The 13,830-nt window shown below is 40.4% G+C and overlaps 2 protein-coding genes across 2 annotated transcripts; one reads left to right on the forward strand and one right to left on the reverse strand.

Annotated features, from left to right (window-relative positions):
- Positions 1–1,214: 1,214 nt before the first annotated feature.
- On the forward strand, positions 1,215–7,337 carry erlin1 (ER lipid raft associated 1). The gene is made up of 12 exons (XM_029520367.1): positions 1,215–1,354; positions 2,323–2,451; positions 2,674–2,755; positions 3,060–3,106; positions 3,191–3,252; positions 3,365–3,490; positions 3,621–3,694; positions 3,926–3,984; positions 4,170–4,261; positions 4,427–4,516; positions 4,641–4,720; positions 4,823–7,337. The coding sequence occupies exons 2-12, from the start codon at positions 2,339–2,341 to the stop codon at positions 4,997–4,999; spliced, it is 1,002 nt and encodes a 333-aa protein (XP_029376227.1). The 5' UTR covers positions 1,215–1,354; positions 2,323–2,338; the 3' UTR covers positions 5,000–7,337.
- A 2,812-nt stretch (positions 7,338–10,149) lies between these two features.
- spef1 (sperm flagellar 1) lies at positions 10,150–13,744 on the reverse strand. The gene is made up of 7 exons (XM_029521802.1): positions 13,636–13,744; positions 13,331–13,442; positions 12,617–12,764; positions 12,191–12,236; positions 11,065–11,146; positions 10,860–10,965; positions 10,150–10,269 (listed from the first exon to the last, which is right to left on the reverse strand). The coding sequence occupies exons 1-7, from the start codon at positions 13,742–13,744 to the stop codon at positions 10,150–10,152; spliced, it is 723 nt and encodes a 240-aa protein (XP_029377662.1).
- Positions 13,745–13,830: the final 86 nt, after the last annotated feature.

Here is a 13,830-nt window from a genome sequence, read left to right on the forward strand (position 1 = left end):
TGTATTTCTTCACTCGTCGATATTTATGATTGTGCTGTTCAGGCCGCCATGAATAAGATCCAGCCCTTCGTCACGTGTAGACGCCCAACCCCGAGACTATGGCTGCTGGACAAAACATTGAATGAATGCAGAAAACCGGACGACGAATGACAGTTACGGCAAATAACGCCGATTTAAACTGTCAGTGGCGACACAGTCTGGAAATACGCGCACATTTCAGCCGCGTTCGGGACGCATTCGCTCGACAAAACGCCTAAATTCCCTTTAGAAATAATAAAGAGCGACACGCCTGAAGCCCTATTGGTTGTTTCTGGCCAATAGAAACGCGGAAGATCGACACAGAGTCGCTGAAGGTCCTGGGAAATCTGTAACTACACGCTCGAACGACCTTAAATCGCCTAATATTTAAACATCTCACCGCTGGTCTCGCTGTCAAATAAAGAAAGCAGCCGAACCGTGCGCTCTGTGGCGGACGTGTAAAAAATCCGACACCATGTTAGACAGCAGTTCTTTCCCTTGCTGGTATATATTCATCCCGCCCACCATCCACGTCTTCGGATGTGAGGGCGATCTGGCTGCGACATCTGTCACCCCATTGATCGCTAGGGTTGATTCGGCTGATCTGGCTGGCTAGGCGGGTGTCCCCTTCCTCCCTCACCGCTCCATGTGTGTCCCTCCCGAAGCTCCGCGCTCGGTGGAAGAGGACGAGGTCCCCCCGGCGGACGACCATCCATCGGTATACCAGTAGCTGCGCTCCCCTGCTAGAACCTCCAAACAATCAAGGCCCAGTTGTAGGAGAAACGTAGGGAAGTCAAGCTCCAAGCTTCAGGCACATCCAAGTACGGCGCTGCACGTGGCAGTCTGCCTTACTTTTTCCATTTTTATGTCTATGTGTTTGATTATGAAAAGAAAATGCTTCATTTTAATCAAGAGTCACAATGCATTTTTTATTTTTATTTTATTTTTTATTTGTATTTTTTTAATTTTAATTTTAATTTTTATATTTATTGGTAGTATTTATTTTATTTTTTATGTTTTATTTATTTGTATTTACTTTATATATATATTTTTTTTTTTTTTACTTTATTTTATTTTAGTTTGAGGATTTAGTTGTTCTCCCGTTTCGTTTAGTTGGACTCGGCGGTAACGTCGGCGGTAACGTTAGTTGGACTCGGCGGTAACGTCATATGTCTCCGACCGGCCGTGAAGGCAGCTGTCGGAGGCGGGGTGAAGGGGGATGGGTCGCTGGCTGGTGTGAGCAGAAACGGGGGCTGTTCGACATTACTGTTCATTGCATTTGGCAAAAACCGACAGAGACGTCCACACATCGATCGTTTCATATCGGCGGAGGAAGGTGAGTCAACTGGCTTTTACTCCCGCTGCCCTGCGAGCTAGCGTTAGCATGAAGCCCCAAAACAACTGACCCACCCGATAACCAGAACTGGGTGGCTGGCTAACCCGGCTAGCTGGGTTAACGTTACCTGCTAAATGTGCACGTCGAGATAAATTTGACATGATTTAGACATCGAGTGTGATAGCTGTAATGTATTCGTGGCGCAAACACTTTGTCTTCTGAGGAATTTGCCCCGAATTACAAAGCATCCTTCAAGCTAATGGCGAGTTAGCGTTAGCCGTGTAACGTTCAAGGCGTCTTGATGAGCCCACCTTCAAACTAAGGCAGGTAAATAAAACACCTAATCGTGCACGTATATTAGACATTGGAAATGGTTAATGCCTCAACAATAATCTCACTCTGTACTGTGCATGTTTCATTTTTTTTTTTTTTTTACATTGAATGGCATAGTGTTGGGTTCACTTGTCATTTTAAACCAGTACATGTGTTATATAGCCAGATTTCACCAGATTGACTCGCCTACCTTCGCTGTGATGTTAGACTTAAAGGAAAACACACCAGTTTGTCGAAAAACTATCGCTTTAATGCTGGAAAGGGCAAGAAACGTTGAGTTCCTTCATAGCATCAAGGTCTTTATGAAGATGTCTGCAGTAGTATACCATGAGAATTTTGCTATTGCATCAAATAATTAAGTATGACATTGGAGTCTAAATGATGTAGAACACTAATACAGAACAATGTGTTCCAATGGCACCACAAACTATAACAGGACGATTAAGTTGAATAAACTTTAAAATGGTTTCTAAGTTGAATGCTAAGTTCTTCTCACTAGTGGAATTTATTGGAGGTCCTGGTCTGTCAGTAACAGCGAAGGCTTGACCTTGGGCGTAATGCTGCTCTGACTTAAGCTGCATCAACATTTCATTTTCTGTTCATTTCACTGTTTATTCTTCTTTCTCTGATTCTAGGTGAGTGTGAGCAAGGATGACGATGCCGCACGTAGGGGCAGTGTTTGCAACAATTGCAGGTGTGATGGCCATCATGTTGCACTCCTCCATTCACAAGATAGAGGAAGGGCACCTCGCTGTGTACTACAGGTATTACAATACTGTCATCAGTGACAGCAAGTACACATCTATACTGTTTGAATGTGAATGGCCAATTGTCATTTGCTTCATTATAACAATGCATATAACTTGAACCTGGAGACTAAACAGAAGAAAGCAGTAATTCGACAGAAACATAACCACACGTGTCTAAACTAGCTACACATACTCGTTAATAAGATGTTCAATGTCCAAATAATTTTTTTTTTCCAGGGGTGGGGCGTTGCTGACTTCTCCTAATGGTCCTGGATATCACATTATGCTGCCCTTCATTACCACTTACAGATCAGTGCAGGTAAGCTGTTTTTTTTTTTCTTTTCCTTCTCCCCCCTGAAACTTGCCTTCTCACAGAGGCATGTTGCAAGTAAGGGTCAACTATACATTACTGCACATGGAAATCAGAATATGGCCATCTATAAATAGGCCAGCTACCACATGCAAACAGATGCCATTCAACCATGGCTGCAGTTCAGTGCAAGATATTGCACCATTGCACCACAAAAAAACAACTTCTTGATTGAGTATAGCCCATCACAGTCAGTAATAACCCCCCCCCACACACACACCCACACACACACTTTTTTTCTTCCTTCTTCCAGACTACTCTCCAAACTGATGAAATCAAGAATGTGCCTTGTGGAACCAGGTAAGACTGAATTTATTGATGTAGCTGTAAAAACTGTTCTTAATGAAAAGGATTCTGTACTTACAGATTCTTTCTTCTTCACAGTGGTGGTGTGATGATCTATTTTGACAGAATAGAGGTCGTCAACATGCTGGTGCCTTCGGCAGGCATGAAATTTTTATCATACCATCTTTGCATAGGTTCTTCATTGTGTTGAGACATGAACCCTGTCAACTGCTTGGCATTACAAGAAGTCTTTAAATTTTTTTTTGTCTGCAGTTGTGGACATTGTGAGGAACTACACAGCTGATTATGACAAAACTCTAATTTTCAACAAGATTCACCACGAACTGAACCAGTTTTGTAGTGTGCACACGCTGCAGGAGGTCTACATTGAACTGTTTGGTGAGTACATGTACAGGCAGTACTATTTCATTTATAGGAAGGAATCTGTGGTGTGAATTAATTTCTGATATTCATAAAATTTGGTCCCCAGGATATATTGTGAAATAGCTGCTATTTTTTGTCTTTGCAGACATTATAGATGAGAACCTGAAGACTGCATTGCAGAAAGATCTGAACGCTATGGCACCTGGACTTTCGATACAGGTATTCAAGTCTGTTGTTGGCTGTAGCACATCCAAATTATTGACAAACCCACAACTTATTGAATGAGTGAATGAAGAAACTGTATGATCATCATAGTAATTGTAGTAGTCCTGATGCTAAAATTGGGTTTTCTGGATCACCCACAATGTGAAATACAGTTGCAGATTGAAAGTGAGCAAAGCCTCATTTTGTTTCTCTTACCCTCCTCACTGTTTCACCATCATGATGAAGGCAGTCCGGGTTACCAAGCCAAAGATCCCTGAGGCTATCAGGAGGAACTTTGAACTCATGTGAGTTTGTAAATCTGTACACTCTTTGGCACTGTCTTTGTGAACATTTAAAATTGCCTGTGAGCCACCACCCTCTTATTTCAAGTAAAAGCACACAGAAGAGATTATATATATATATATATATATTTTATTTTTTTTTCCCTCTCCAACCTTTTTTTTGTGTGGGCGTGTGTGCGCGCACTCAGGGAAGCAGAAAAGACTCGTCTGTTAATAACAGCTCAGACTCAGAAGGTGGTGGAAAAGGAAGCGGAGACCGAAAGGAAGAAGGCCATTATTGGTAAATGTGGTGTTTTTATCATAATTCAGCTTGCTATGTTTCAATTTGCATGACCATCTTTACGGTTTTGGCAGTTTCATTTTTTCAGGCACTCATGTGTGACCTTTTTCTCAGCCTCCACTTAATACACAGTTGTTAAAACCGTTCTGTTTCTTTCTCCCACAGAGGCTCAGAAAGTGGCTCAGGTAGCAGAGATCCAATTCCAGCAGAAAGTGATGGAGAAACAGACGGAGAAGAAGATCTCTGAAATAGAGGGTTAGCATACCTTAAAGGTTTTTCTTCTGTGAAATGACTCTTGTGCCCCTGTATGTGGTTGCTTCTTGAGAGCTGGTTTTTCATGTGTCATTTGTTTTATTCAACACTTGACTCTTTGTTTCAGATGCTGCCTTCCTGGCCAGGGAGAGAGCTAAAGCTGACGCAGAGTTTTACACTGCTGCCAAGTTCGCTGAAGCAAATAGGGTAAAAAAAAGACAGCGCTAGCACAGCTCTGTACTTATACACACAACCACACAATAACATTTAATCCTCACATACTTCTGTCTTTCTCCCAAATCTTTACAGTTGAAGTTGACCCCAGAGTACCTGGAGCTAATGAAGTACCAGGCCATAGCGGGTAACAGTAAAATCTACTTTGGCCAGGACATACCAAACATGTTTGTAGAGGGAGCCAACAGTCCGCCTAAGTCTGTGCACACCACTAACCTGCCCAATGTTGAGGCAGACTTGCATAAAGAATAGCTTTAAGGGCAGAGAATCAACAGCTGTGCCTCTGCTTAGGATAGGAGAAACTGATGGGGACTTGAAACTGATAAGTGGAGAGCACTGAACTGAAGGTGCTTTGCAAGATAATTTGATGAACAGCACACTTCAGTCTTGAATCAAAATTGCAAAGAAAGGAGAAAAAGGTGAGGTGAAAGACAAGTGATACGAGAGATAGGAAGGACAAAATAAAAGGGAAAAGTATGTTTTCACCTTGAACTCTTTGGAAAAAGACAAGTTCTAGGAAATAACGATGCCATAGTCAAAAATCAAAAGCATATGAAATGCTTATGCCTGGGAAGGTGACAAGTGTCGCCCTAAATTACACCTGCTTGCAATTAGTGCAGTGTTGAAATTTTGCTTTTGGATCCGCATTTAATTTTGTTTGTTGTATGCAAGAAGAATGATTTGTGATGAAAATGAACCAGATTTTTTGATGATTAATTTCTGTTTTAGCTGAACTGAAATCTGATCCGCAACACTAATTAAAAGCAGGATGGTTTGTGTGAGTGTGTCATGTGGGGTAAGTCATCTCTTAAAATTAATCGCAAGTTGGCTTTTCTCTGACAACACAAGCCAGCGTGAGGGCTCTTCAGTCATTCCATCTCTCCAGTGTTGCCAGTGGATAACTTGGAAATAGTTTTGATCGGTTAATTCAGTTGTTCAGACAACCTTTATGAATGTGGTTGCAGCAGTGTCCACTACATGGAGCCCACCTACTTTTAGTTTCAGCTAACTAAAATCAAAGATATGAAAACTGATCTGTCAAACTGTCTCTTAATGTTGGTGTCTTACAAAAAAGTGGCCCGACTTTCTTCAGTTCTCACCACATACTCTCAAGACTTGGGACAGTGGACAACTGCCGCTACGCACTAATGAGTAACTTACAGTAGAGTCACACTGATTGTCATGTACTTTATCTTATGTTACTTTGGTGACATGAGATGTGGGTGAGAGTGGGGCCACTACAACGACATGCAAAGCTGCATTAAGATCTGTTGTGGCATTTACTGTGATGCTACTAGTGCTGCTAAAGGAAAATCAGATTTTTCTCTAATAAACGATCATGAATGAATTGAAGATGATTAATTGTTAGTGAACGGATTGTTACACTGGAAGATGTTGTTTGCTTTAATCCTTCTGGTTTTGATAATCAGGACCATGCATGTGGAAATTTGTATCAGCTTGATTCATATGATAGTAGTCGTGCCTGTGTTTGTCTGCCAACTCTGTTATACAGCTTATTGAGATGTGACTAAATGTAAATTCTCAGGAAATTGACTTCTTTAAATAGAACAGCTGCTTGGTGTTGGACAGAGCTTTTACTCTTCGGAAGTCAAGTAAGAAAATGAAATCAGTTGTTGAGCTGTGATGTGGAATAAGAAAAGAGCCAATGAATTTGAGGATAATGACCACATTGAGTCAATGTCAGGTTGAAGTCAACTTTAAAATGAAATTGAAGTCAGTGTTTCCTCCAGTTATTTTAGGTGACATTTTTATTCCACCATTGCCTTTTAATCACACCACTTATTTAAAATTGGTGTCTGACTTTAATTATTATGAGCACATCAATTTGTCTAAGTAGGAATGATCCAGACAAACAGAAGCTCCCTGCCTCTGTCGGGGTTTATGCTGTTTCGTAATTCAGAAATTAATGTACATTTTTGCTAAACAAAATATAAAAGATTTTAAAGGCAAAACACAGCTATGTATTACAGCAGTAAACTCTGATTAGGTTTGTGATGATAACATTATTCTATTTAAAGATGAATGTTGATATTTGGGCTCAAACAAGATGCAAGATGGTGCTAGTTTTTATTGTTTGAAGCTTTCTGATTTTGTTCAGCTCTCTGTTTAGAAATTCTTCCACTCTTCAGAATTCAAGCCTTTAACAATGATGGGGAATCCAAGACAGGAAGGTCCAGAGTTCTTCTAAACTAAAAGTTTCCACTTGAACTGGCCCATGAGACTCATTTCGAGCCTGGATGTGCTGTTCTTAACTGTACAGCTGCATCATTGACTCAGGTGGGGAAAGACAAGTGGTGGACACTATTAGTTTGTGAAGTATGTCGACATGTTTACTTGACCTTCAGGTGGCAGTTGAACGCTGCAATCTGCACTTGCTTTTGGTGGTGGGTTTAAATAAAAATGCAACAGAGGGGTTTGCTAGTGACAGATTATTTTTCTTTGTCAATATTTTGTACAATCTGTGAAATTTAAACTTTGTCTCCTTGTTTTAAAAAGGTTTATATGCAAAAAATGTTTTGAAGTTTTGACAATGTTCTAAAATAAAAACCTATTTTGGTACCTCTCCTCTCTCCCTGTTGGTGTGTACATTTTGTAGTACGCCCTGATGCCAACAGGAGGAGCACTGACACTGTTGGAGACATCCTCTGACTCATTTCCTCAGCAACAGATTTTAGATATTTTTTTAGGGGGCTAAGACTAAGCAAAGAAAAATGGATGCATAAAGATAAAGGGGTTCAAGAAAGGGTCAATAAAATACATAAGGGTAAGATGTAAGAATGAAAAAAAGCACGAGAGAACATTTTGTAAATCGTTGTAACTTGTAAGTTTTAGGAAGTTCAACTTAGTTGTGATTTCAGATCTCTTAATTCCCACTCAACATGTGACACTAACTAATCGAAACGAATCTTCAGTGTGTGTGCGTTGACATACCACTTCCCTAATTCGTGATAAATGATGCAAGCAAGTTCATTTGCTTGTGACATACTTGGAACAATGGTTTAAAGACATGGCAAAACGCTCATATTTTGTTTTTTTTTTTAACATGCGTTTGTGAGTTGGCTTTGTGAAACAGTCCTAAGAGAATGCCTTTAAACCTAACCTCAAGTCACGTCTGGTCAGCTGTTTCACAAAGGCTTTCCAGGAAGTATCCAAAGGGTGTGTGAGTGCGTGTGACCACAGCCCGAGTGAAGAATTGCTTCCTCTCCGTCTTTATGGAGAAATCAGTCTTTGCTTTCGACGGGCGGGTGTTTAATTTTGTTGTCAGTATTTGTGAGAAATGTGATCACTTGGGTGTTTTTGTATGGGTCCTGTTGTTTTCATAACTGAAGCAATGTTTGGTGGTGTGTGCATATTTTAATGGATGATGATGGGGCACCAAGTCAGCAAGTTTTTTACACTCCCCACCACTAACACCAACCTCAGGAAGGGAGGTCAAGGTCAGGTTAGCTGCTTCCTGGATGAGCCAGCTCTCCTTTCTTTCCTCCACTTCCTGGCTTAAAAATCATCATGATCTCTCTCCAGAGATATGAAGGTGTGGTTCCTCATCTCCGAGTGAAGGACTGTTAATCTCGTCCCTGAACAGCAGTGTGATCCCGAGTATGATTCATCAGCAGCAGACAGTGCAGGCATCAAAAGCTGCTCTGTTCTGCAGGTTTTTTCTCACATTCCTCTTCTGTGTGCAAGTGTGTTAGTTGGCAGCACACATATGGTCATTCAATGGGTATTACCTTTGCTGTTTCTCACAGGTCTGTGAGATTTCAGCTGTTCTAAATCTAATCTATTCCACATGTGTGTGCTTCTTGTATGTTTTTATTAAGTTTATTCTTGTTATTTTTTCTTTGTAATGATTGATTAATTATGGTAACATTCTTTAAAAGGGGTGCTCCTGACAGTACACTTCTTTGTTTGCCTTTTAAGTCAACCCCTTGGGACAAATCAAGTGTTTCTTGAGTCCTGAATCTTGACGTATAAAGGTCAGTTTACTCATCATGAGGAACACAGCTCACTCTGTGAAAACAATTGTATTGTGCCCTCTGTTTCTCTAAAAGGGGCTTTCTTTGGGGCAAGAAATCCTGATGACTCCAGCTGAAGCCAAAAAAGTCCAGGCCTTGAGTGACAATACAAGCTCGGGGAATAGATAATGATGAGGACATTTAACAGGCTGAAAAGGTTCAATGAAAGCAGCTGTTGAGTTGTGTCGTAGGAGTCAGTGCTTCTGCAATTTTACTCGTTTAAGGGACACTTTGGTCTCCACTGCTTCGTTCGAAAACATTTTTTTCTTTAAAACGGTGTCTTACTAGTCCTGCACCTTGCGGTTAGTACAATACTAAATTGCTGCAGTACCTTTAAAATTTCTGATAATTACACAATATACTTTAGTTTTACTCACATTTTTGTATTTGTCAAAAATAATTAAGGGAGCAACAAGAGTCTTCCATATCACTCCATATGGAGAGTTAAATCAGAGTGACATATTACTGCAGGCATTTTCAGTCTTGTAATTGATATTGCAGATGGACAATGCCACCTGGTCAGTATCAGCTCATGAGGAGAATGGTTTATCAGTTGTTTGTCATGTCCTGAAAGTACCTTTAACCTGATCAGTAATATATAGAAATATATATAATATATATAGAAAAGTATATGAAAGCCTACATGCGATCTACATGGAATGATGAAGGATGTGTTGAAAATCAAATGTGTAAGATACCTGCATTATTGTTTCAAACCTGACAAAACTGATTGATAAGGTGATTTGAAGGTGATCGATGCAACAGAGCTCAGTCACAGCAGCAGGCAGCTGGAGAAGATCAGCTGCCCCTGATATAACTCAGCAGGTCGTCTGTCTCCGGTTATACCAACAGAAGGAGCAAGATCAAAGGACACACCCCGGGTGTCCCCCAGTTGGACATATCTCTCTGACAGGAGGTGAAAGTAAAAAAATCGAAACGCTGTGTGATCTCTCATCCCTGCCTTACAGTGCGTTATCCTTTTTCAGTGTCAATATACATTGATTCTTTAAGCCAGCACTTTAAACTGTCTTACTGAGTACTTAACAGTGAGAACATTACTGGACTGTGCAAAGGCACAGAAGTCAAAGCCTGTAGATATATTACCAAGCACAGAAAAATATTATGAAACAGCAGAATTCTGCAAAATCTTCTGGTAACAGAAAATATTTCTATGAGAGAGAAAACAGTTCTTGCACTGAGAAATACTTAGATGACAAACCACAGAATCGTTAAAAGACAGTAAACTGTATTCTAGCAGATGTTATACATGTCAACTATCACGACAATGAGCATTTAACTTAAAGTCACAAATTAGGAGTTAATGTTACAAGTTAACAGCCACTGTAACAAAGCCCGTTACACTGTGTGTTATAGGTTGTTGGTCTTGCCTTTGGCTTTGTACGTCTCCAGATGGCGTGTAAGGTCTTCAATACGCATGTCCTTCAAGTGCACCAGATGCTCTAACCTGTTAACCTTCATCTGCAAGATCTGTGCACAAAGACATACATGTTTGAATGGCTGCCTTGCTAGGACATTGCATTGACTTTAAATTTTTCCCTACTTCACTCTTAACCCTGAACCCTAACCAGGGTCTCAGAAGTGACACTTTGCATTTTTAAATTACTGGTCCAAGATTATTATTTTCTGTGAAAAAGGAACCATAGACATATATAGACACACACACACACACACACACACACACACACACAGGACGTAAAACGCTGTGAGCAAAAAGGATTTCTAACTACAATACTTTATCTCAGTGATGAAACTTCCTTTACTTTGAAGTGTAACACATTTGTGTCATTATTAGTATGTTTCTGCACTGGAAGATGTGGTAACAGATGGGAAGTATAAAAAAAAAAGTATTATATCCGCTGAGCAAATATTGACTCATTGACCACTGCTGACACAGCTCATGACGCATTTAAATCATTCTCTCTCTCTCTCAAACACACCCAGACACACACATGCAACAGTGTTACAGGTGGTATGACAAAGCTTTTCCACTGCAGGACATCAAAATTAATTTCTTTGCAGATGTTCTACCAGTCAGCGGTGTGTGTGTGTGTGCATACCTCCACAGTTTCCTGCAGTGCCATGACAGCTTGTTCTTTTTCCTGCAGGATTATACGGAAAGATGGGTCCATGTCTATGTAAAACTGCACCTTCCGCTGTGGTTTACTATTCAATAAAAGACAAATGCATAAAAAGGACACATAATGATGACTATAAACTCCATTATTTATTTATAAACAATTCAAAGCCACAATTTTGCTATACCCATTTTGTCTGTTTTTCTCATCTTTTCTCATGTCTTCTCCTGCCAGCTGAGCCAGAAGTTTCTCTTCAGTCTGCCGAATCTCTTAAGACAACAAAAAAGCAGAAAAACATTTCTCCAACTATAATGTCACTGAAAACTCTGCTATTGTTGGAAATTGTTGGCTTTTTTATGACCACAAGCTAAAGGGTGTTACAGGGGAGTAAGAGTAAGAGTAGAAAAATGGAGACAGAGAAAAATTAGGAGGCCTTTCATCCAGCAGTGCTGAGCTCAGGCCAAAGATAAAGGCCATCTGGTGATGTTGGGAAGTGATATGAGGACCTGACTTGTGGGTCTGATAGTGGATGAGGTGCAGATGGCAGAGGGAGGGGGTACCAGCCTATAAAGCCTGCAGTCAACTTTATAGCCTGGCTTCACAGAGAGATTAGGTGTGGGAAATGGTAGAGGAACTTGCCACAGATTCATCCCCTAAAGGTTGTGACATTCTCTAATCAGTTCTTTCTCCCGTTGTTAAATGCATGTCTGTGTGTGGTCACCGCTATCTTTGGGACAGATAACAGAGTTTTTAGTGCTGCACAACCGACTGTATCAGGACAGGCAAGGAAGGGACGGCAAGGGTCAGAGAAAATCCTGAAAACCTATCATATCGGAAGTAGAATCAGCTTTTGTGGCAATTATCGAACAATCCTCTCAGACACAAAAACAATGAATATGCTGATTATATATTTTTCTTATGACTTATATAAATAGCAAAAAAATGTCTAAAACTGTCTAAAATTATACCCACTTCCTTCCTTGTACTAAAAAAAGCAAAGTTTCAACCATGTAGTCAGGTTTACACACTGACTTTGTCAGCTAATGCACTCCAAAAATGGATATATCATGCTCAGGAAGCAATGTCAAAACGTAGTCCTCATATTCCTACTAATTCAGCAGTTTCACTTTGTGTGACCTGGTTAATTTTACACATTTCATCAAAGTTTTCTAACCTTAAAAACATTCTTTTCTCCATTGACTGAATGTGAGATAAGATCAAATCTGACCCAGATATATTGATCAGAGAAGAAAGTTCACTCATTTGTGGTTTGGTTTCTAGTTTTTGAAATGCATCCCAAAGTGCTTCTCTACCTGTATGGGGTTTCTTGTAGTTCCTGGCGTCAAAGTATTCCAGATCCTGAGTTCAAAAGAAACATGTTCAAAGTCTGGTTACTGTTCAAGCTCCATTGATTTGCTCACATATAGCGAGGAAAGGCAAAATTATTTATATAACAGCATGCAGACACAAGGCAATTCAAATTGCGCCACAGAAGTATGGAGGAGCATTAAAAATAGAACATTAAAATCCAATTTAAAAGCAAGTTTGATCAAGGCATAATTTAAACAGCTACACCTTAGCTCGAAAAACTCAGCTGTTGTCAAAGCAGCTTCATGGTTCATGTGAGAGAAAATAGATCAGAAAAATAAATACTGGATAAGTAGCACTCAAACAAACAAAAAGTGACACGTGGTATGTATGCTCCTAAGCACACACATGCCTGAGTTTACAGTACGCACCACTATGTTGTTTGTGGCGTGTTCCAGTTTCTTTTCTATCTTCTCCCTTAAGGCGCTCAGTACAGGCTCTATTACTCCCGCAGTGTTCAGTACAATTCTCTTCACTGTCTCCTCAGGCACGTGAAAGTTTAGCTTGGAAAATACCTTCCTGTCCATAGAAAAAGAAAAAAAAAGGAAACATCCAGATGTTTCCAATTTAGAAAATTAGTTAGAATAGGAACTGCAGATTGAATTGGATATAAGTGACGATGCAGCTCAATGAGAAACAACATAGAGGTCAATATGGTCACAGTGAAGGCCTTTAAAACTACAACAGTCTATGTTAGAGAGCAGGAAGAGCAGCTGTGGAAATGAGGTCGGTTCAGTCAACTCAAGTCCGTACAGCAATATTCAAAACAAAATCTTAAGAAATGTCCTCAGCATAGAAATATTAGAAATATCAGTTTGGTTTATTACATATTGTTGGAAGTGTATTTGTGTAAAATGTTCTGGGAGGCTGTGGACATATTAACAGTCAAACTGTAATCATTTTAATATTTCTGCGCAGGCGTGTCATTTCTCATTCATCATGCTTTGTGAAGCATATGTCACATAAATAAAAGTGTAACATCTAATCCGTTGACAACCGCTCTGTCCAGATCCCTCACCAGTGGTACAAAAGTTGTACAGTTGTACACCAGTTGTATAAAAGAGTTCAACCAGCAGGTTTCTTGCCTGTTGAGGAGGTTCCAGTTGCTGAGCTTCTGTGCTGTGGAGTTTGCAGGGATGTAGTTGTGCAGGTCGACAAGCTTTGGGAAGAAATGTTTGACAACCTCAGCAGCCATCACTGTAGAAGTGTCCAGCAGAGGGGCACAGTCAGCTCACAAGGAAATGCATGACTTGGTAGAACATAAACCAGATGACTGTAACTGTAAACACAAACATCGAAAATGCATGCATCGTTTTTACTCCTTGGCTTGTCTACTTTCAGCCCTCAACTTGGACGGCTAAGCAGCGAAGCTAAAGACGAGGTGAACTACCTCCGTCGCTGAAGTCTCTTGTGATGTGTCTCTTGGGCCGGGACAGAGGTATCTTGTCTATCCATGCGTACAGATCCTGCAGCTCCTCTTCGTTCAGCTGTCGCTCCATTGTTATATAAAGGACATCTGTTTTGGGGACAGCTTTTCGAGCTGTTTTACTGAGCTAGCGCCTTAGCTTCTCTGCACTGTTTATGC

Source organism: Echeneis naucrates, chromosome 15 (assembly GCF_900963305.1).
Source record: "Echeneis naucrates chromosome 15, fEcheNa1.1, whole genome shotgun sequence".
NCBI classification, from domain to species: domain Eukaryota; kingdom Metazoa; phylum Chordata; class Actinopteri; order Carangiformes; family Echeneidae; genus Echeneis; species Echeneis naucrates.

What these genes read in the sequence shown, in the direction of transcription:
- erlin1 (XM_029520367.1), top strand. Translation starts at nt 2,339, where the DNA reads ATGACGATGCCGCACGTAGGGGCAGTGTTTGCAACAATTGCAGGTGTG. An exon ending in GGTCTACATTGAACTGTTTG is followed by an intron (nt 3,491 to 3,620) that starts GTGAGTACATGT and finishes TTGTCTTTGCAG; the next exon opens with ACATTATAGATGAGAACCTG. An exon ending in AAGGAAGAAGGCCATTATTG is followed by an intron (nt 4,262 to 4,426) that starts GTAAATGTGGTG and finishes TTTCTCCCACAG; the next exon opens with AGGCTCAGAAAGTGGCTCAG.
- spef1 (XM_029521802.1), bottom strand. Translation starts at nt 13,744, where the DNA reads ATGGAGCGACAGCTGAACGAAGAGGAGCTGCAGGATCTGTACGCATGG. An exon ending in AAGAGACTTCAGCGACGGAG is followed by an intron (nt 13,443 to 13,635) that starts GTAGTTCACCTC and finishes ACACTTCTACAG; the next exon opens with TGATGGCTGCTGAGGTTGTC. An exon ending in AACTGGAACCTCCTCAACAG is followed by an intron (nt 12,765 to 13,330) that starts GCAAGAAACCTG and finishes TTCTATGGACAG; the next exon opens with GAAGGTATTTTCCAAGCTAA.